This window comes from Megalops cyprinoides, chromosome 16 (assembly GCF_013368585.1).
Source record: "Megalops cyprinoides isolate fMegCyp1 chromosome 16, fMegCyp1.pri, whole genome shotgun sequence".
Classification (NCBI taxonomy): Eukaryota; Metazoa; Chordata; class Actinopteri; order Elopiformes; family Megalopidae; genus Megalops; species Megalops cyprinoides.
Window position 1 is genome coordinate 24,221,276 of NC_050598.1, and position 24,057 is coordinate 24,245,332.

Here is a 24,057-nt window from a genome sequence, read left to right on the forward strand (position 1 = left end):
ATATATGTAATTTCAACCGTATAATCAAGCAAGCAATTCTGTTAGAATAAATATGAAATCATGTGCATTTCCGGAATAGTTATGTTCCAACTTCGAAGATAAAATTACATGCAGTGTTTTACGTTAGCAAGCTTGTCAGAATTATCGTTTGACAACTTCACATGATAGATGGCTCAAGACATACAGAGAAGTAAATACGTTTCGCATGGTATTTTTAACTTTAAGCCAGAGAAGAACATATGAATATGAATTGGCTTATTTGCACTCCACCACATCTTTACTATACTGTTTCTGAACAGCTTTAAATTCAGGGTTTGGGGTGCCAGGGTGTTAGGGGGCAGGGTTTAGTCGACTTGTATGCGCTTCTTTCTCTTTCAACAACGGACAATTCCCAATAAATTATTACACAGGAAGGACCTTTTATATTTTAGAGAACATGTGTATTATTTATTTTTATTTAGCAATAAGTGACTTAATAACATCCAGTTGTTTTGTCAAGATTCACGGGACGTGGATAAATTGCTATAAAAATGAATTCAGCTGGTAGACCTGTCTGCAGACTGAAAGCGTGTGTTCGAATGTAATACATTTCCAGTGACGGCTATGGTCAAACGATCCCCATTTGGGTAGATGGCCATTCACGTGTAGCTTACATTTCAGCAAGGATATTGCCAAGGTAGCGTTCTGTAGCATTACACTTGATAAATTAAGATTGCAAATTTGCAACCTGTGTGCACCATGCATTGGCATAACATTAATTTCAGTGCACATAGCACGTTTTAAAGTAGCCCAAAGAGCTGGAGTCCTAATAGGTATTAAAATGGTGCCCTCAATTACAGGGAAATTTTGTTTTGAGTTTGCAAGCATAACATATGCTGTCCATTTCCGAATGATTCCCATTCCACTTAATGTTGTCGAAGGAGAACCAAAGGCTTTTAAAATGAGTACGTTTATGAAAGTCTGATAATTAGAACATTTATATGCAAATGTATACAAGTGATCATGGCACACACGTTCTTTTGGAAATACAGGTTTTTATTTTACAAAAGAGCGATGCACTGTTGTTGAGCTAGGCAAAGGCACACAGTATTCATCCCCTAAAACTTTTAAAATCACTTTCACTCAATTTGAGTTTATTTTACAGTTCCACAGTCACACCGCAACACAATACACCATACAAGCACAAGACAACATAATATACACCAATGCGATGAGCGACGCTATACAATAAAAGCTACAAACATATACAGGTAATATTAAGGTTAGATTATTTACATAGAAAGACTCAATATAGGCTAGAAGAATCTGCCTTGGTGTAAGACAGCAGTATAAAGTATATACATATGTACGCCTACTCTGTACAACAGCGAAAACTGCCACTCACGGTCCTCTCTTGACCAGCACTTCTCCATGGTGGCCCTGCCAGCTTGGCTCAGCCGACAGCAGTCGCTCCAGCCTCTCTGATGGACGCGCGGCGGTTGAGACTGCTCTCCACAAACTCCTTGAGGCCCCGGAAGCCTTCAGAGTAGAGGAACTCCACGTACCAGTCCCAACGCTTCCCCGTCTGCATACAGACAGAACCATCAGTCACAGCCCGCTCGAAAAAAAAAAAAAATCGAAACCCCACACTGTCACTTGCTAATCACTCAAACACGGACCATTAAATATTAATGACTGACTTCAAAACCATGTCAGCGCATAGATTAAAAAAATTTGAAAACGATAGCATCTCTTACCCTTATAGAATTGAGGTCCAGCTTCTTCCGCTCTGGCCAGCACTGATTAAAAAAGCATAAATATTCATCACTTTTTTTTTCCTTTCCATTAAACCTCAGTAGCATAGTTCTTGATGTTGCAGTTGGACTAAAAAAGGTATTTGTATTATTAAACACACTGAAACACTGACGTCTCATGGAGCTCCCATGAATAATAAAATGTGATTCTATATTAATGGATCTTTTATAAAAGATACATTAATACCACATTCATCTCCTTGTCCAGCCTTAAACTTTATTGACTAAACTGCAGTCTCCTCCACAGGGACAGCTCTTCAAGCTTCAAGTTAAAGTGCATGAGGGCACTTTAACGTGAAGACTTGCGAAAGGAAGGATGGCGTTGCTGTACAGACATCCTTGTGCACATGCATCCATTTGTGAAACACCAGTGGCATGTAATGTCACGCCGTTAAAGACGTCATGCTGTAACATCACAGGAACAAGATCTCACAGTAGAACAATACAGTGGTTTCAATTCTTAAATTGAAAGGTTGCTTGTTGGATTCCCTGCTTCGGCACTGCTGCTGTACCCCTGGGCAAGGTACTTAACCTAGAATGCCTCAGTAAATATCCAGCTATATAAATGGGTAACATGTAAAAAAAAAAAAAAAAACACTGTAACCTATAGAAGTTGCTCTGGATAAGAGCATCTGCTAAATGCCAATAATGTAATGTAAATTAAAAAAAACAATACTATTTAAGGTGATGGGAAGTTCATCAAACAAACTGTATCCTGAACATACTCTGCCTCTCACACATGGCTTTGGAATCAAAAGAGAAGACCTCTGGCGAGCAGTTTGGGAGGACACGCTCAGACGCTGTACTCACCTTTTGGTGAAAATCCACGGCATAGCCCATAAAGGCAGGGTGGTGGATGAGGTTGAAGGTGGTCCAGTACTCTGGCACCTTGCTCTGTGTCAGCACCTCGTCACTCAGCTCAATGCCCATGCCGGACAGGAAGACCCTGGAGTTCCACAGACAGCTCACAATGGACACCACGTACTGGTTAAACTCGCGGTACGTCTTTCTGCTGATGTGAAAGGCCTTCTGTTAAAAACAAAAACAAAAATGAATTGCTAGATTTTATATCTGTGAAAGCAGAGATAACAAAAAATAGCATACGCCTGCCAAACATGAGCGTGAATTCTGTCTCAGTATTCACCTGTACTATAACCACCCACTTCTGCTCTGATTTTAGCATTATCAGCACACAGCTTAATTCTCCTAGAAATATACAGCTTTGAAAATTGCTTGCAAAATGCCTTTTCTTGTGTAAACAAGGACAATACAGGCTAATCCTGAGGCTATACAATAGAAATCTGCCAATACTACACTTATGTTTGCATGTTTACAAGTGTCATGTATAGTTTAAGTATCAATTCAACCATTTTAGAGAGGAAACCAGCAAAAAAATAACTGTATAGCTTTAATCCTCAGGCTATTCTCAAGCTATACAATAGGAATCTGTCAGTACTACACTTATGTTTGCATGTTTATAAGTGGCATGTATGGTTGGAAACCAGTGAAAAAATAACTGCACAGACACTTCTCAAAGGCTGTTTCTTAGCTGCCAACTCATCCCTCTATTGACCACACATCATTCCACCAATGATTGAAAGAGCTACCATCATCAACACAACCCTGTCTCTTATATACTTCCATTGTTTCCTAAATAAATGGATGTTTATACAACCTTCAGGATATTCCCACAATGTGTTTGTTAAATTGGATACAAACAGACTGCATTTCCTTTTTATTGTGTACATTATTTTTATTATAAATGTAACAATTACTTATCTCTATTTTTCATAATTACATCCCCAAAAATGCCCTGGATACGCAGCATCTTCTAAAAGACATTAACAACAGTACAACAACAAAGTACCTCTGTCTGCTGTTCTTGATCCTTGGCAGAGATCAGATTTGTTCTGTACCTAAAAAACAGACATCAGTGCAATATGAAGGAGACGCAGCTTTATACACAAGCTTAACCTTTTCAAATATTGAGGCTGTCAGCAGAACATGGTATATAAAACTATTTTGACTAAGAAAGGGACTCCTCAACAAACTTACTGTGCGCCTTAACTGTTCTAGCTGTGAACCACAAAATTTTGATCTTATCTTTCCTGTGATGTAATTCTAAACATTATTTAAGCTGCGAGCCATTTTAATCACCAAAATAAGACAACCACAACTGCCACCTGGAAGGCTTTCTGGAGGAATAATGAGCAGAAATTATTATCAGGTAGCCAAGGATTCAGTTGTGATTGATTCAGAAAACCCATATCCACACGAACATGACAGCTTCACTCCTCCCATGTGGTGGAGCAGCCTGACCTGCAGGTAGCAGAAAAGTCTCACCTGTACATGATGTGACAGAGCCGGTCCACAGTAATCGGATCGGTGGCAAGGAGGGAGGGGTAGAACACACCTGCCGGTGGCATGAGCACCAGGGGCAGGTTATACTTGACGTACATGTCGCATACCTGAGGTCCGGGACACAAGCAGAGGCAGGAAAGGATTCAGTCACACAAAACATGCGCTGGATTACATCCATTACTGAATATAACAATCTGCCACATAAACACATGTATCTGGATGAAATGCTTTCGGGCAAATCTTTGACCACACGGATCGGTTTCACTTTTGTCTCATTACCGTCTCATAGAAGTCCAGGGTGAAGCTGAGAAGCAGAGGGTGATACCCCTCCAGCTGCAGGCCGACGGTGGAGATCCGGCCGACGAACTGGACCAGCTGCACCACAGAGTCCATCAGCCCAGACAGAGTCATGTTCCTAGAGGAGACCAAACTGTGAAACATTAAAACACAGCAGGAATCACCTCAACAGCAGCCCATTGCTCGGAGGCTGGCCGGGGCAAACTACGTGCCCAGTGTTAATCGAAGGGTAACTGGTTGACTATGAAATCCCCTGATCATTATTTCTCTGACAGCAAGCCACCCAGCAAATCCGACTCTCACACAAATCAAAAGCACTCTGATAAGCCTTTAAGTTCAGAATGTGAACTAATGCACCAGGCAGCAGGGAAGTCTCTACAGAGCATTACAATGCTTTCAAAGGAACACTTTCTGGAGGAAACAGTTTAAGAAGGATACTTAATTAGAAGCAGCAATTATTAATACCTCCCTCCACTCCCTGCAGAAAAAAAAATCACTCTGAATTTGTCCACTGTGAGCCAAGCTGTACATATAATGGGGAGGCTAAAAACACAGATACTCAGGATGTATTATCACGTGGTGTGTCAAACACAGAAAAAATTAAAAATGGGGGAAAAAAACCTGAGAAATTTGAGTCCCCTCACATCCTAACTGATGTGGCCAATGGCCTACAGACTATTAAAACGTATGTACAGTACATAATAGTAGCACAGGTTAAAGGCGAACATTCTACCTGCGCTCAAGGTGCGTCCCTTTCAACTTGCTCTACTTAGTCTGCCAGTTTTGCTCTGCTCGAGCGTCTCTTTGATCTTTCTGATATCACTGCATGAACAGCAGCCTCTGCGGTCTGTCTCTCTGTGCTGTCCATCCTGCTCCTTTGCTGGTCCAGGCTTCCACTGGGTTCCTTCACAACTTTTTTTTGTCTAACAGACTACATGCAACGAACCAGCTCCAAGTAATGTATTGCAGGTGCTCTGATCGCAGAGCAATGCTAATACACTAACTAATAAAGGGGTAAAAGGATGGGAATGCTTCAATAAATGTAATATCACACCACGGTAATTCGATCTGGACGAGGGAGGCTGCGGTTGTAGCAGTGATGATAACTATTTGATGAGATTGCGCGAGCAGTCATTGATTGCCGAAGACTCATCGTTTGGTTTATTTGCAATGGGACAGCCTGTAAGACAGCTGCCAACAAACAAATCAGAGATTGTTTGCGGCCGCATTAAAATCATGCCGGCACTCTCAAGGAAAGCAGGGTCTCTGGATGAATTAGCTAGTCTTGCTTTTCACTACTAAGTTCAGTTAGGCACCTTATGCACTTCACTTTCATTTTTGTTTTGGATTTTTAGACATGCTGTTCTTTGATGTCTACTTTTGATACCAAGCTGAAAGTCATCATTAAGCAAGCTAATGTAATAGATGCTGTTTGTTATAGCAATCTAGCTAGCAACAGGGCTATTTGCTTTGAGATTTTTACTCATGTTCTACTGGTATGTTTAAAGCAATGAAATGGGTGTAAGCCACAAAGGTACTTAGCAATGAATAGGAAGGAAGATTTGCTAACAGTGACTTAATACAAGATTAAAGAGTTAACCATGAATCTAACAGTTTAATGTGTTAGCGACCCGTTAGCTATGCATAAATTCTATGTTAGCTGACTAGAAGTAAAGAGATAAGAAGAAGGGCACTTCAACAAATGATGGAATTGGATATTAAAATTCTTGAGCTGTATCCAAAACCAAATGGCCTCAGATCAGACATGGTGCAGTCACACAAAATGAACTCTCTGCATGGTCTACTCTACTCTACTGATCTGAGACAAGGGAGGAGGAGGGTGTAACAGAATGAGCAGTCTGGGACACCTTCATAGTTATCACACTTCAGAGCAATAAATTCTCTTGAGACACACCAACTGGATCCCCCCAATCCCCACACACACACACACACAAAGTTCAAATCTGTGTCAATCTCGTCACATGCCTAGGCTAGCCAAGAAGAAGGGGTGATCTGCAAAGGTCATCCCGCAAACATATTGTGAAAAATGAGCGAGGGGAGCAGGGCAATGAAGGAGACACTCACAGCGGGGTGTGGCTGGTGACGCTGATGTCGAGCTCGTCCTCCAAAGCGTAGACAGAATGCCAGGTCAGCCACTTCAAAAGCATGCTGTTCAAACACTCAATGACACTGCACTGGAGAGAGGGGAGAAGGACAGAGGAACAGTGTGGGAGAGAGAGCCCAGCACATCTGGCATCTGGCATCAGCATGGGAGGGGATGCCCCATTCCCTGTGAAGGGGGGGGGGTAGGTCCCCATTCCAATGCGTTCATTAGGTCAAAGCGGAAAATTTCTCATGTGTCTCAGCCATTTCTAACTGAGAAGTCCTAAAGGAGAAGTCCTAAAGGAGAGGATATCAGAAAGATGCTCTTTAGGTATAAACACACTGTTTTCCTATACTGATTGCTCTTATCCAGAATCAACTTCAACTTAATTTACCAGACTAAGAGAAAGAAAACGTGAATTTCGGCACAACAGAAGAAAAGGGTGTTCAAATACCTTAAAATACAACGAAGAGGTGAAGAAAAGTTGCATCAGTGGCTCAAAAAGGAGGTCTTTGATACCTGGAGAGACGAAAATAGAAAAATGACAGACACTGAATGAACACCCATCAAAGAAGCGGTACGTGCAAGGCAGGCTGGGCCCTGTCCCCGCAGCATTGCGGGCTTTGATTCAGGCTTGCGTGACAGATTCCCGGAGAGACTAGGAGACTGATGAGGCGAACTCACGTGAGCTGGGCACCACAGGGATGTCACTCAACAAGCCCAGGACCTGCGGCCGGAGCAGCGAGCCGTCCCAGACCCTCAGGAACTTGTAGAGGAAGACCTCGGTGCTGGAGAAGCCCTCCTGGGAGACGGGAGATTACGCAGCATGTCATACGAAGGTTTGTCTAGAGAATCTTTTATTGATTACCAGAGAAAGGCGTGCAGCATCTCGGTTCAGCTCAGGGGGGCAGGGTTGGGGGGGGGGGGGGGGGGGGGGGGGGGTACAGAGCACAGCTCACCTGGAGGAAACGCTGTGTGGAGATGAGAGTATTAAGGAACCGGACGGCCTCTGTCATGTCTTCAGAGGCGGAGTCTCTGCAGAAAAGAAACTCTGCCCAAACACACAGAGAAAAGGCAACAGACACAGATCAGAAAGGAACAGAGAGAGCAGAACCCAAACCTAAGTAGCTTTCCTTTGGAACAATCTCTACAGTGTCGAGTACATCTTGGGCACCAATGTTCAGAGGTCACTGGAAGGTTACATTTTGCTTATACACTGGGGACAGCTCAAGCCACAGCGGAGGCCCAGCCTTACCCTCATGGAGCGAATGCCCGAGCCAGAAGTTGAGCCTGAGGAAGGCGGAGTCGTCCCTCACGCAGTCCATGTAATGGAGGGCCAGAGGGGACCCGAGCATGGAGCCCATCTGTGCCGGGAGCTGAAACGCAATCAGTGAACGCCACACTGAGCAAAAAGGTATGACCGCACACCACCAATCACGGAATAATGCCCAGCAGCCAAAACCAACAATCATTTCAATCATCGGCTGCACAAGTGGCACCCCGTCAGACCCAAAAGGCTACGACGTGCCAGCAAAGTAGGCAAACCTTGGCTCTTGAATGCACAATATAATGGCTGAATTACAAACAAATACACCAACCTCCCACTCCTATAACCACCCAATAGTGACCACGCCAACTAATACCAGAGCAATCACTCAGGCGGTCAGGGAGGGAGAGCAACAGGAGGTCTGAGCTCTCAAATGTACTTCGGCATCATCAGGTGACGCCCCAACACCAGCTTTCAAATACGCTTTACCTTTAAATGATATTGCACGTTCGTACATATGGATCCTTTTAAATTTGAAAAATGTTCCTGTCCTACTTTACTACGTTACTAACACCCAAATACTTCTTTCAGACTACAATTTCATGTTAGTCACATAAAAAGTCCAACAATTAAACCTCTGCACCTATCCAGTCTCACTGCTTTCTTGTATGTCAAATTGATCTTAACACATCCTAACTGAACCAAAGTGATCTTCATCCTCCTTCTGCTCCTGTGATGTGCCTCAAGGGTGCATTCCTGGACCCCTTGTATTCATTCAACACGGCAGGAGTGAGGACCCATGTTCCTGGAAGGTCTGAGGGTCTGCTGCTTTTTGTTTAATCATTAATTGAGTCACCTCACTTTCTCTTCAGATGCTGACTGAGTTACCATCCCAACATCTGCCAGTTCCCACTAGGCAACTCACAAAGACAACTTTTCAACCAGGTAGTCATTTAAATTAACCAATTATGCACTAAGGGACAGTACAGATGCACTCTGCAGTTGTCCAGGAGCATGTTTTCCCCAGGCCTAACTGAGGTCAATGACTCACTGCGGGTTTTAGCATCAGTAGTGACTGACTATTCCCGCTGTTTACTCCGTTAAAAATCAACATTAATACATTTCCCTACTCTGTATAATAAATTGCCTCAAACGCCATATCAGTAAAGGGCTCATCTTCCTCTCCAGTATGTTCAACCGGAAAAAAATATATTTTTCCCCCAAAGCAAACCCATAATCCTTGCAGCTATGTAGGCCGCTGTCATTTCTCAGTGTTGCTCTCACTGTTTACCTGGCCAGGTTCCTTTCACACTATGATGTCATCCTCCTCCTTCTCTCCCTGCTTCACCCGCTTCCCATTTTTTCCTCTCTCTCATAATCATTTCCCTCCGCTGGAGGACATAAACTGTGGTTTCTATTAGTATCACCTGTATTAATATCCCAGTAGACATACTGGTCAAAGTGATCAAACCAGATTCTACCAATGACGTTGGTTTGTTTCGTGCAGATCAAGCTTCATCCCTGCTCTTCCAGTCCTCACTCGCTTGCAACCCAAGTGGTCACTCAGTGACAGCAGAGTGACCGTTTTCTCAAGGGAGAAGGCATTCAGGGAGCAGTTTGAAAGGAAACCAATGAGGACACAGCAAAAGATGCACCAGATTGGGTCAATATCAGACAACACTCAAAATAAAATACATGCACACACGGTGTGCTGAGATCAACCCTGGCATCCAAACATTTCCCCAAACAACCCTGTCTATTGTGTGAGCAGCTGCTTAGCAATATGGGCACAATTATACTATAAATAAATAATTCTAACTGCCAGGCTGTCAATGAACATGGCTGAATCTTCCCTTGATAAAGGAACAAATGTATCCATCATATGGGAAATTAAAACTTTTAATGATGGGGAAGCACCATCTGGACAAAATCAATGGTCCTCCATTGTTACGGTGACTGATTTGATTTTCCTGCTGGACTGAATGTACTGGTTGAGCTGTCTTTTCATGGTGCCTCTGAAGTCAAACTTTCAGAAAAGCCTTTTGCACATCTAAACTCTACAGATACTAAACAATTTATGTAACATGAAACATATGAAAACTACCTTTTAAAACAGATTTAGCACAAAGTTTACAAGGTTAAAGGTTTTGTAGCACAACGAACATTTGTGAAAGCTTTTTGTAATCATCACAATGACAACCTTTTTCTAATTGGTCTTGAAAACTTCATTTACTAAGACAGTGGTTAGTACACCTACAATTAATAAAACAATGCCATAATATAACTATTCATACAAAAAAATAAACTATTAACACCTTTACATTAACACTAATAAGCAGAATAAAAGTTTAAGATTGTGGCTCACTTCAAATCATAAATTATATAATAGCCCCACCTAGTGGCCACAAAAAAAACACACATCCTAAGAGAGATCTGATAAGGGCTTCACTTCATTAGGGCCATTGTTCCTTCATTATTCCACCCACAGTGCAATGGAGGTCAAAAACTCAGGAGTGACACCTACAATGAGTGCTGGACCACCTGACTGCCACACAGCAAAGAATGTCTCTTTAAGGCATCGGCTCACCTCAATGCGGTGGAGGTTCTCCAGTAGCTGGGAGAAGGTCCGGAGCTGCTCCAGGGGAAAGGCCTTGCTGTTAGAGGTGCCAATCCGGGGCGCAGAGTTCATTGCTGGTACCATCAGGTGACCCTTAAATTTCTGAAGAGAGCAGAGAAAGACACCAGTGCTAAATGTGACAATGATCTGCTTTTTCAATGTTTCTTTTCATCCTTTCTTGTGAGCTGCAAAATGTGATACAGGAGATGGCTTTCAACTGCCACTCTGTGAAAAGCAGAGATATGGGGTGGCTGGGTCTTACAGGGCCTGTGTAGAGCAAAGGTACAGAGGTGTAGGAAGGCAACAGAAGGATGTCCAACAGCATATAGTGTACAGGTTTCAGTCCTGCAGGATTAGAAGGGTTCTGTTGCCCTACCCAGGCCCATGAGCACCATACCCTTTTCTTAGAGGTGGGCTGCTCCTTCACACTGACAGTCAGCTGGAGGTCTGAGAACACTTCGGCCTTGTTCTTCTTCTGCACTGCGCTGAGAGCCACCTTCCAGGTGGAGTTATGGTTGCGGAAGCCACTCTGAGGGGTGACAAAGATGCATGAAAATAAAAAAAAAAAAATGCTTCTGCCAAAAAAAAGGTCCCTGGACCATGTGCCCCTTGGAACTAACGCACAAACCTTCATTTTTGATGGAAAAGACAGGGTGACCAACTCCGGACAGAAGACTTTGTACACCGCCAGCAGATGCATCAGGAAAGGCTGCCTGCCCTTGAGAGAGGACAGAGAAAGGTCTCAGAAAAGAATACTTGCGCTGTTGGACATCAGACACTTCATCCTGGTGAGTGTTAAAGGTCAGATGATAAAATGTGGCATTCCTGAAGCCAAAGGACACCACTTTATCACTGCGAAGATGGGCTGATGTCAAATGTGCGTCCAGTGTTTTTCTTCCGTGAGACCAAGTGGTCATTGGCTCTTTAATAGTACAAATACTTAATTCTTGCACATTCAAATAATCTCCCACTGAGAAATACACATCTGAAATATGTGAAGGCAACTTTTATGAATAACAATTTAAGCACATATTTACCATTTTAGACTGAAGGTCCAGCAGTTTTCTCACTCTGTAATGTCGAACTGGGAAAGAAAATGATTGGATTCAAATATTTCGTGCTAAGATAACATTCATTACATAAAGGAATCTATATCAGTAAACAACTGAGGCAATGATTCAAACATCCTGTGAGTATTAGCTGGTGCCGGTGAAACATGATTTCACTACTTACTGCTCTCCTTCCTGGTCAACAGGTAAAGCAAATGGCAGATGTAAGGGCACTAAGAAAATAAAGGAAGAAAGGCTGTCATGTTAACTGTTTGAATCAGTCTAACTAAAATAAAAAGATATCTTTATAAACAATATAGGGACTTTGCTCTGTCACAAAAATACATTATACCTCTAAAAAACTACCACAAAGCTTACAGTTGCTGTATCAGAAACATTATCAACAAGGTGGACAATTTGTTGGAACATTACAGTCCACTGTCCCTGGATAGAGGTCTTAGTGTTTCCATCACTTTCCACAATGAGAGACATAGCTGTGCTATCGTCTTACCAGACTGTCGTCCGTCACAAAGCTGAAGATGAAGCCATAGATGGCTCGCAGGTGGTCCTTGGAGTCGATCAAGTCAAAAACAGTGAGCACCCAGCGAATGAACATTGTCTGAAATTAACAAAAGGAATTGCTGGCTTAGCTTAGTTTGGCTTGGCTGGATGTTTGCAGGAGCTTTACTTCAGACAAGCCCCTGCTAGATGCCGCACAAAGCACAGAATCTCCACTGGTAATGGAGGAAAACAGGCCTTGGTTGGCCATGCAATTACTTCACAAACAAATCATTCTGGGGCTGACTGTCATCCGAAACAGCAAAACTTTACCTGCGTGTTCATGGGCATCTTGCCAACACATAACCAAGACACTCCTTTGATGACAGCTTCCTGTGGCACGACAGTGGCTGGGATCAGAATCTTCAGTACACGCACACATAACGCAGTTCCTGGACACCAAAGGAAAACAGAGGGGACTCTTTCAGGTACTTCTGAAGCACATGCATGAAATCAGAATTTTTTTTTCCTAATTTGATCAAAAGTGAAAGTGGGGATAAGGGCGTGTGCAATATTACCCATTCGGAGGCTCATAGCGAAATCCAGCAGGACGGAGATGGCCTCCGGAGGAAGCCCTCGGCTGAGCGCCACTCTCTCCACCACGGCCATGTGTCTCTCCACCACATCGTTCCCTTTCCATGGTGTGCCCTCCTCCACTGCAACACAGACAAGGAGCTGGTTACCAGGCAGCTGTGTGCAGTGTGGTATGGCTCTGGCTTCTGAAACTCCTAACACACAGCAGTTTCGGCCATTACGACGCTTACAAGAAGCAGTGTAGAATGACTAAAGCTGCATTGCATCGGGAGAGCGATGCCAGTGGCAGTGTAGCATAGTGGTTAAGGAGCAGGACTTTTGCCGGAAAGTTGCTGGTTCGATTCCCCGTTGGGGCACAGCTGCTGTACTCTTGGGGGAGGTACTTAACCCACAATTGCTTCAGTAAATATCCAGCTGTATAAATGGATGACATTGTAAAAAAAAAAAAAAAAACACTATAATTGATGCAAGTCGCATAAGAGCGTCTGCTAAGTGCCAAAAATGTAATAATAATGAGAGCAATTGCCACGCATGAAATGTGCCGACAATGCTTGAAATGAGGACATTAAGGAGGAAATGACATTAATTACGACTATGAGAGAATTGACCAGAAGGCTGAGCTCTGTCTAAGTTTCAACACGCACTCTACTCAGTGGTGATCCCCACAGATTACTGTACATACTAGATTGATGAAATGGTCCATTACTGACATTCAGGTTTGGATCTGTCCTGTGCGACAGACTAAGACTTTTCCACAGAACCCCAACCTTACCGGCGACTAATGATTGGTCTGGGATATACATTGGCGTTAGCGTATCAGCTGCTGTAAAAATATTTAAATATAACACTAGTTCATACTACAGCGACATACGTCTGAGGTGACAATATGTCAACAGTTTTAGCTGTCAGTTTTACACACTTTATACGTGGCTGACTCGACAAAATGCCTTCTAACTTTACTTTTTTCTGTACTTTACTCAATCCCAGGCGGCTTGCTAACCAAATGCAATATTGTGTAAAGGCAAAAAATGAACCGTAGCTAAGAACTGAAAAAGGAACATGTGAGCTAGCTATCAATAGCAAACTTTGAAACGAAGCTAAGCTGGAAAATCAGGGCTTAACTTTGCTGTTTTAACCTATAAGGGCTGAGGGACGAAGGCCAAACTAGCTCTGTGGCGAGCTAACGTTAATGATGTCCACGTAGCACAACAAATTCGCTAACAGTAGCTATCTGGTTCGGTACACGCACATCACAACAACATATTTCACAACGATCATTCAGATACACAGCAAATATACAGGTATGTCAGTTTGACTGAATGACAGAAATACACCAAATTAAGTGGTGAACAAACCAGCTATCTAACGTTAGCCTAAGTTACCTTGAGAGAAGTACTTCAAAGCCAATACAAACGGATCCTCCGCCTCGCTCTTTTTTCTGGCATTCTCTGCAACTCGCAAACTCCGATCACTTCGGCCAGAATTTGACGAGTCGTTTTCTGACGAAGAATTCATATCTAACCCCGACAGGTTAGACCCCCTAGACATTGCTACATCACCAAATTATGCACATTGTCTTCCTGTATAGAAAAGCTGGCTAGCTAGCTACAAAATCAAAACTTGCGCGCCATAGTTTGCGCATGCGTACTGTACTTCATGAAATGAGACCACTTCCGGAAGAGTATGGGTATCGTTAGAGCCAACATGGCGCCCACGTTCCATACAGGCTATTTTTCTGCAGGAAAGTAATACTTACCGCATTTGCACGTAAACTAATGGACTGAACTGTTAGTGCCAATAAAGAACAATTCAGAACTATTGAATTCAATACGACAACTTGCATCTAACAGTTTTGGCACATTCAAAATCAATCATTTGAGCTAGATAGATATTTTGCAGGTGTGTATGTATGTATTAAAATGATTTGTTCATGTTAACTTGGGGTATCTTTATACACCAACAGTGTTTCTGAGATTGTTAACTTACAGCTAAAAAGGTTGTCCACATTACTACACGAAAGAGGCACTATCACAAGTGCTGCCCAGTGTTCTGGCCCTGTTGACAATCATTTTGGCATCTTCATTCAACATTTTCTCCAGTGCTCTGCGTGTCACAATGGGTGGGCGATACTGAAAGTAATCTGCAAATGTATTCTTTGGAACTGAATATACAGTAATTGATTATTTATTTTCTAAGAGAAATGTATGGGCTTTCTTGTAAGTTGCTTAAAAAGGAACAGAGTAGCCTCCATACATTGTACATGTGCATAGTACAGTTTTGTATTGTTTTGTGTATGCACTAAATGTTTTAATTCGTATGAGACTTAAGTTGGTCCTTCTAAGTTGGTTTTACTGCATAACTAAATAGTACCCATTTTTTGCAAATGAGCATGTACAAAAATCAGTGCAAAGTACATATACACATACATACGAATTAAGTGAATGATGGGTACATGATAAGAATGAGACACTGAGTGGCACAATGGGGCCATGGGAGAGATCACTTTCAGTACTGCAACTTTATTACACACCCAATCATGAAATCAGTGTCAGATCATGGTACTGCAACCCTGTACTCTTCTTAACCCTTTAATGTATTAGCAATCATCCTAACACCACAAAATGTATACTGTGTTGTATATTTTTATCCAGTCCACACATATTTCATTCAATTTTTCCATATACATTGTATTCATTTCCGTTGGACAATCCAAAACAGGCATGACCATTGGTGCTTTGCAAGTTTGCAGATATGGGGTATATTTTGCCAATCCCATATGCCAGTTTGTAAAATCTGTGACCTAATACAGTCATCATAACTGAATATTTATTAACCTCACAGCTGCATACAGTAAATCACCATTTTCCTCCGAAAATCTTTATTTTGCACTTTTTTTTACAGAATTCAAAGCACAGTGACATATCAGTTCTTTTTCATAACTGTTATTTTCCCAAAGCCACCAAGACAATTGTTTTTTGAACTCACAATGACTCCTCTTTTATGCTTAGGAGGCTGCCTTCTTCAATTTCACCCAAGTTACTTCCATTCCAGGTAACATTAAAATGCTGCCATTTCCATGTCTTTTATATCAAGATATAGATGAGTAAAACATGCCTAGTGTACTAAGCTTAATTTTAATAATCCCTCTGAAAATGACTATTGTTGTTTCGATAGGAAATCCTCTATACTATGAGGGGCAGTGTCTCTTAATTTCACTTCTTATATTTAAGGATTTATTTTTATATTTATTTAAGGTAAAACACTGGAAATAAAAGCCCCAAAGATATACTACTACTTGATAACAGCGATTAAAGCACTGCTTAACACATAAACTACTTAAATTGTACTTCATAATTTTGTTCCTTCTTGACCCCAGATCTTGTTCATGCCATAATAAAATGACGTTGGAACAGGGAGTTTAAGATGTTATATTCAAAGGCAAAAAGGGTTTTGTCAAACATTATTATGATGTGGCAGCCTCCTGGTTAATGGGGGTAAAGGCAGAGATGGAGCCACCAGCACTGTGAAAATGATCCTCCTTTGTAAGCTTTTTCCTCCTCACTGATGAGCAGCAAAACCAGGAAGGTGGATCTGTTATACCAACAACAAATTCACCAGTTTAAGAGGAGCAAAACAAACTACCATTAAAGTTATTTCTTTTATGACATGCACAAATAGAGGTACAAGAGTGGCAATAATGCTGGCCAAAAGGAAGAAAACAAGGAAAACCAACAAAATACACACAAAGTGGTTCACATTCTACATGTTCTCCATATACATGACTAAAAAGTGATTTGGAACATATCAGAAAAAAAAACACAACCGAAACATTTCCTGTTTTGTACAGTGAATGAACAGAACAGACATACAGTGATGCTAAGTCAGAATGTTTTAATTAGAATAAGACAAATTGTTTATGCTTAAGCACACTTAATTATTTCAGATATCATTATTACCTATTTATATAAACATTACAAAAACAAAATGTATTGTCCATTTAGATGCAATATGAATCTGCATTCATGTATGACAGACGATGCTGTATGAATATGACAAAGTTGGCATACATACATTCTGACAAAACAGAATGTATGTAAAGACCAATCTAACTGTACGTGTGGTTACTGCCATCTTAATGCATTTAAAGTGAGATGTAAAAGTGCAAACCCAAACAAATTTCAGACTGGATGTAATGACTGTCACATCAGTTGGCTTGTTTCCTCAAACAGATGAAGGCAAAACAGATGCCACATATGTGATTGTCCAATGTCAGGAAGGTGATTTTTTTTTTTTTTTTTTTTGCTGCCACAGAAAAACAGCAAAAGGGAGCAGGTGAAACCAACAGTCTGAACACGGGGACATGGGGGAGCTGGGGGCGTGCAGCTATCTCTTTTGTGGCGCCTGTCGTTTTATTTGTTGAGGATTTCTATCATCCAAAGAGACGTCCAAGTTTCCTCTTGGTGCGGCTCTGCCCAGTCCAGGGACGCAACTAGGACACTTTGACTTTGTTCTTTTCCTCAGCGTTGACCTGCTGCTCCCTGCTCTCCTCCCTCTCAGGGCGTTCATCGCCCTGCCGGGCGATGAGGAGCCGGCAGGTCAGCAGAATACCAAAGACCAGGGCGTGGGCATAGCGCTTGAGAGGGTCGCCCACCAGCTGGTGGAAGAACAGCACCGCCAGCATGACCAGCAGCAGCAGGAAGTTGGCCACATCCTTAGGCTTCCCAGGGACCAACGTCAGCACCACACCACAGCCCACCTCAAGTGTGCCAATGATCTTTCGTAGGAGCACCGAGCTGATTCCCATCTTCTTTAAGCCTGGCAGGGCCTTGGCATAGCTCTTGTATGCCCGTTTCTGAAAGACAGTTCCCATGAAGGCAATAAAATACACAGCATACTTTACAAAGGGAGACCATGACTTATCAGCAGGTCATAATATGTTGTTTTGTGAACACATGAACATGAAGTCAATGTTTACTGCTATGGAATTATGGTTGTTGTGCATCATGCATCATGCCATTTGGGAAATTCAGTAAAGCTGAGGCCCAATCCATTGGATTTCCAACTCTTCCGACTGGAATGGTTTAATGTCTGTCCCAGCAACAAAGGAAAATTATAACTGCTCTAACAGGCGAATAATACGTTCTAAAAATTGACCAGCCTAATTATAGTTTACAGGAAGGTCTGAGGGCTATACTCAAACACTTAAGTAATCTGAACGCATATGCAACAGAGATGGAGAGGGATGGGGGACAGCCCTGGATTTATGGAAACCTCTTCAATTTGACTGCATTTAACTGAGTGCTGGTGTTTGTTCACTACATGCTACAAAGGCTCCCAAGTGTGTTGACAAGATACATTACACAGCTCTTACTAGCATTATCTTTATGCATTACTGTCAGTTATTTGAATTGCATTATCTTAGTAGAAATGAATCATACATTTATTCATAATTACTAACAATATCAGGCTGTTTAAATACCATGCCACACATTATACAGCCAAAGTACATATGTGTTATGAAAGCAGTGAAATAAACAAAGTGTGACCTATTAAACCATGTATATGCAGTACCTTCACTGCCATCAATTGTTAGAAACGTAATTATTTAATATTGCAATATGTAACACTCTCTGCTCTATGACATATGCTAATCTGCACTTTTCACGTTAAAAGAGATGACCTCATAAAATATTCTTCGTTTTTGTGTACAAAACCTTGATGATAATAGTACAGTCACAAGTTATATGAAAGATGGGTACATCTAACGCAAAAGAAGACATTAACTGTACTAAAAACTGTTACGGTGGTAGCCTTGCATAATTCAGGCCTCGACCATTACAACTGAGGCAGTGTTAAGTGAAAAGAGCCTGACGCAGCCTTTCCGGCAATTAATTTGTTGGTTCAGACAAAATTTTAGGACAACGTAAGATAAAACAGACATTCGACATCAACTATAATAAATACAAAGTCTGGACGTGAGAGCAGCCTCCTTCAGTTTGAGGACAGTGCTGGCGTTCTCCTACTGGATAACAGATTCAACATCAGCACCAGCAGGTGCAGGATAGAATTTGCTGGAAACAGCCGCCATGGAAGCACGGTTACTCTACCACTATTGCCAAATATGTTTTTAAAAAAACAGCTCTTGATCAAAAAATCGAGGTGAAATTAAAACAACTATATGCTCATTATTTTCGAATGTAGTACAGCTTTGAGTGCAGTGTAACCGACTATTAAAATCGCATTGAATTTGCATGTAATGTATATTATATGCAGCAAATTTAATCTACGAATTAACTGAATAAATACTGGTGATTTATTTCGAATGATTACGTATTCACTGGTTAGCCTTGTAAATGAAAATCCATGAGAATATACTAAAACAGGGACACTTTTGGTCTTATTTTCAGAATGTCATAAAGGCAGCTCCCAGCGACGATAAACAATTGTTAATATCTAAATCACACGCAATCATAAATTCAAATCGTGAAATGATTGTTTCATATTATGTAACACGTATCGTTTCACTGCCCAGAAAATATGCAGAAACGTAATAATCAACGAAACAAAAGCTTTGTCCTCGAGGTGAATATATGTTGCTGCACGTTACACGTACCAGGCGCTATTTACTTACCATCTCACTGTAAGCATCTTTGCTTAGTCTTGGTGTGAGCTTTATGGTGCCCATGAAAACGAAAAAAAGGCCAAGGGCGAAGGAAAGGGCCACGATGGTTATTGTCCTTGGAGAAGCCATCTTCGCCTTTTTTTCCACCCAACAACGTAGTGATACGGAGTAAGACGCCGCCGTTTTTCGAGCGCTGTCTTAGCTCGACTGGCTACTAAATACGACACAATGGGGACCTGAGAGCGAAACGGGATTGGTAGAAAAGCAAGAATGGTGACGTGCGGTCTTCCACTGGGTCCAAACGCCGAAAAGCGCAGGCATGATGCCCATTCAGGAGTTTCCCATGGGGCTGCCAAAGCCACTACATTGCATGTGCATAAACACACCACAAACACACACACACAGTCCTTTCCAGACATGCAGGCTAAAACTTTCTTACATTTCAGCAGTGTATCAAGTGATACGTTTTTTTTTCATTTGGCAATGAGTGCTACTCCTTTGATATTCACAAAGCATATTGTTTACATCTTTACTTAAAAAAATAAATTCATCAAAATATATTAACCATTATCACATTTCAGCTATTTTGCATAGAATTTATTGACTTAAAAATAAATTTAAAAGTAATAAAAATGTTAAATCATTATAATCTCATAATCGTTTCATCTAACCACAGATCCAGACATTCAAAGGTCTAATCACTCTATCTTATTAACCTGTTTTATAAATGTGAATGGTTCCTAGTTGGAACTGTGATGGAATCATTCATTTCAAGAAGGGCCTGCCTTCTTGCCAAGTGCAATTAAGTGAGACCTCTCCACTCCATTAAGCATTTAGTCATGCAAGTTTCTCGGTAGGCTACTACTCTCCATTTTTCTCTTAAATTGCAAGTTTTACAAAGGAATTCAATGTGGTGTAAACACAACACTGAATTCAGGGATGGATATTGGTTATAGAACTGAAAATTGTTGGGAATTCTGTGTTACACTTTCTTAGAACTGCAAAATCTGTCAATAACAAAAATCATTTGTTTACAACAGGACATTATAATGTATCTAAGCCATTAAAGAATAATTATAGCCATGGGAGGTAATGTGTGTTACTGACCTCTGTGCACAGTTCCTCGGTCCTAACTGTAGGCCTGCAGCTGACCCAGACTCATATTGCCGCATAATCATTCAGATGAATGCCCAACACACAATAATCTCACCCACAAAACTTAAACTATTTTGTATTAACCTACCCCTTGGTAGCTAGGAACAAACCTGAATGGGGACAGCTGAATGGCTGAAAAGTGTGACCAGCCGTTTCCGTTAATAAATCTAGTGTTTCTCAATCCTACTCCTGGAGCCCCTCTGTCCTGCATATCTTCTATCTATCCTTGCTCCAAACACACCTGGTTGAAATTAGTGATTAAATCAGGTGTACTCAGCTAATCAAAAGTGCCACTGATGTGTTCACTCAGGTAGCTAGAGCAGGGAAAGATGGAAAACATGCAGAGCAGGGGGGGCCCCAGGAGCAGGATTGAGAATCAGTGGATGGAAATAATTCATAGAATTGCGCTGGGTAGCCTACAAGCAGTGTTTCTCAACCCTCTCCTGGAGGACCCCCTGCCCTGCATGTTTTAGGTCTCTCCCTGCTCCAACACAGCTGATTCAAATGATCAGTTTGTTATTAAGCAGCTTCAGGAGTTCATAACGAGTTGATCATTTGAATCAGCTGTGTTAGAGCATGGAGAGATCTAAAACATGCAGGGCAGGGGGTCTTCCAGGAGAGGGTTGAGAAAGACCTGTGGGGTCTGTTTGTGTACGAAGGAAAACTGCTTTTCTGTTGGAAAGGGTAACTTATCAGGAAGCCCCCCCCCCCCCCCCCCCCCCCTCCCCCTCAACTCACCAGACAAGCAGAAATTCGCTGGGCTGAATTACGAAATGTAGCATTTATGTACGCCACCTGAATGTAGTCCATCGGTGTTGTCATTTACACGGAAAATAATGCGTCAGTGAAACTCTGCCGCGGACACTCGAGGCGTGCCCCTTCCAATTTGCATATGGGTAGAACCATCAATGCTACGTGAATAACCCCGTACTTCGCTCTATCGAGTTGACAACTCAAAGGGGGATAGGTCGTGCACGTATTGATATTATCGTGCGTTATTTTAAGATTAAGAGCAGGATATCACTGGGAAAATATAACATGGCTGACTTTCTGGGTAAATATCTATTTTAATATTATGTTACATGCATTAGGTTTATTTCAGTTTACCTTTGCTGTCGAGCTAACAGTGGGGGTAGTTAAATTATCTTACTTCACAGATTATACCATGTATAGTATCTTACACTGTGCTGCTACCATTGACCAATAACCTCAAATTCTGGCAAACGCCATACGTAAACTTAGCTACCTAGCTAAGTAGTAGTTTCTTACACTTTCGCTATTAAATTAAGTTGCGCGTGTTCCGTGCTGACTTCTAAGAGGGCAAAATACTTTCTTCAATCTCGTTCTATTCGTAGAAATTGATCGGTTAACGTTAGCCAGACAGATAGATTACTAGATTACGGTTAACGGGGTAGCTGTTTCGCTAACTATACATTTCGTTAGCGACAATTAACTGTTTGATAACGGTAGCCTATGTCTAAACCGATAGCGTCCTACACTATGCGACGCTAGTTTTCAGAGAAGGCAAATCACGTTAACGTTACTATCAAATTACTCTGTTAAATTAGTGTAACATTAGCCAGTTAACTGTCGTGTGTTTTTTTCAGCAGGGATGGAGGGAGCAATTCAGCGTTTGGTATGGCAACTCTTGTCGTAGATTCTCTACCTGGCTGTCTTACTAACTACACAGCTAGCTAGTTAACTAACTAGTTAATACTTTTCTGTCAACAGAGACGCTTTTCCCAATATTTTCAGACCCGTGGCATTGCGCCGATGCACCGAATATGAGATGCCTTCTGTATTGCCACTGACGCCGGCTAACCAGCGAACTAAACCGTACGACCTACTACACCTGCTAATGTAGGCTACGTGTATGCTAGCTTATGTTACTGCATTTAGTCTAGGTATGTCCTGGAAACACACCTTAACCCACACTGAAATATATATTTATATATCAAGTATTGACAACATGTCGAATCGTTGATGAATGAGATAAAGATATAGCAGCTACCTGTAGCCACGACTACGGTCATGTAGCCTATGAGGCAGATAAGACAATGCAATATTCAATCGGGAAATTTTTGCAGTCTACGTAGGTCATGACTGGCATATTTGACATGCAGTTTTCATTTCGAAAGACAACCTCATGGCGAGTTTTTCCAGGACAGCCCGAGCTTAAATGTCGCCACAGCTGCATTCAGCTCAGGTCTCGTACCGTGAGGCATCAGACTAAAGCATATGTCTAAACAAAACTCTCCCCAAGTTGCATTCGTTAGAATTTGCTATTTGTTAATTTGCCTTAATACAGAAGTCTCAACTGGAAGAAAGGGGTGTCCTCGACGTGAAAGATTTTTGGCTGACTAAACAACCTGTTGATGTTATTTGTGACTTGGAATTGGAATTTGGCGAAACGTCTTTGTAAGTAGCTATTAAATGATTATGTAAGTTGTGAAACGCCTAACGTCATTGTATGTACAATTGCTGAAGTACATCCGTGCAGAGATATGAAGCGAACGTCTTTGAAATGGCGATTTCGAAGCTGTGGACTGTATTAAAATGATTTTATGAATCTAATCAATAACAACAATTTTAAACACTAAATGTAAAGAGCTCGGTTCTGTATGCTTACAAATGTTTCTAATTTCTTTGCAGGCTTCTCTGGTTCTATTCCACAGAGTTCCTATGTGTTTTGTGTTACAATGGTAGACGAGACCCTCCTCAATGGGAGCTTCTACAGAAAACCTGTTGCTTCATCAAACAGCTAAATGCTAGTGTGAGTATGAATGATGGGGAGTGTAACTGGGTTCAAGAAACTCAGGATATTTGCTTTAAGACCCTCTAAACCTTGAAAATGGCTATCAATGCAAGGTTGTACTCAGTGTTAATTGTGTAAAAAAAAAAAAAAAAAAGCCTAACTTTCCTCACATGACTTTGCGCTATGGATGGATAACAGCTGATTACTGCCTCCTGCAGTGCTCATCAGCAACCCACAACCTAGCTAGCAGTAAGACACGTATAGCTATTGTTACAATATTCGCTGTTTGGGTTATTGGCTTTTGAATACAGGACCCAGTACGCAGTTGCAAGACATGATGGTTGAGGAAACGGTATGAAGTAACCTGTGTGTTTTGTGTCACTGCAGAACTGGAACTTGAACTTCACTGACTCAGGGCATCCCTTGATGGTTGACATCCCGTTGGCTGCTGCACAGGGGCAAGGGCTGGCAATATGGGAAGAGGAGGATGAACTGGACGACTAAGGAATAACTTCCTTTTGACTGTGGCAAAGGAAAGGGTACTCTCCAAAGCCCTTGGTACAAGTAGCATGAAGTTACCTCATCCTAAATATTATGATGAGGACTGACAGATCAATTGATTGCAACCACTCTGATTGTCTGGGACTGCATGATTTTAATAATTAAAAATACAGTTTTATGGTATATGCTTCATGCAATAGTTTGAGAAGCAGTGCACTCAGAGAATAAATCTTGAGGTTACAGTTGACACTAAGATCACATTGTGAAACCAAAACCTTTCTTTCAAATCATGCTAATTCCCATTTGTATGTGATAAATGTTTAAGTATTAAAAAACAAGAGAATTTGGTTATTAAACAATCATATAAAATCAAATATACATGACTATATAGCCAACTTGTTTCTCATATTGGTATCACACAATAAAACCACACATCTACAAATT

At 41.5% G+C, this 24,057-nt stretch overlaps 2 protein-coding genes across 2 annotated transcripts; both read right to left on the reverse strand.

Moving 5' to 3' along the window:
• Window positions 1–1,432: 1,432 nt before the first annotated feature.
• cenpi (centromere protein I) lies at window positions 1,433–14,128 on the reverse strand. The gene is made up of 20 exons (XM_036548564.1): window positions 13,963–14,128; window positions 12,565–12,702; window positions 12,320–12,438; window positions 12,000–12,107; window positions 11,673–11,721; window positions 11,477–11,523; window positions 11,068–11,157; window positions 10,837–10,968; window positions 10,410–10,541; window positions 7,811–7,931; window positions 7,515–7,606; window positions 7,240–7,357; window positions 7,010–7,074; window positions 6,537–6,646; window positions 4,434–4,569; window positions 4,137–4,261; window positions 3,661–3,709; window positions 2,604–2,822; window positions 1,737–1,778; window positions 1,433–1,564 (listed from the first exon to the last, which is right to left on the reverse strand). Exons 1-20 carry the CDS (start codon window positions 14,126–14,128, stop codon window positions 1,433–1,435), a joined length of 2,190 nt encoding a protein of 729 aa, XP_036404457.1.
• Window positions 14,129–16,614: 2,486 nt separating this feature from the next.
• tmem35 (transmembrane protein 35) lies at window positions 16,615–19,437 on the reverse strand. The gene is made up of 2 exons (XM_036549028.1): window positions 19,212–19,437; window positions 16,615–17,432 (listed from the first exon to the last, which is right to left on the reverse strand). Exons 1-2 carry the CDS (start codon window positions 19,329–19,331, stop codon window positions 17,070–17,072), a joined length of 483 nt encoding a protein of 160 aa, XP_036404921.1. The 5' UTR covers window positions 19,332–19,437; the 3' UTR covers window positions 16,615–17,069.
• Between the last annotated feature and the right edge of the window lie 4,620 nt (window positions 19,438–24,057).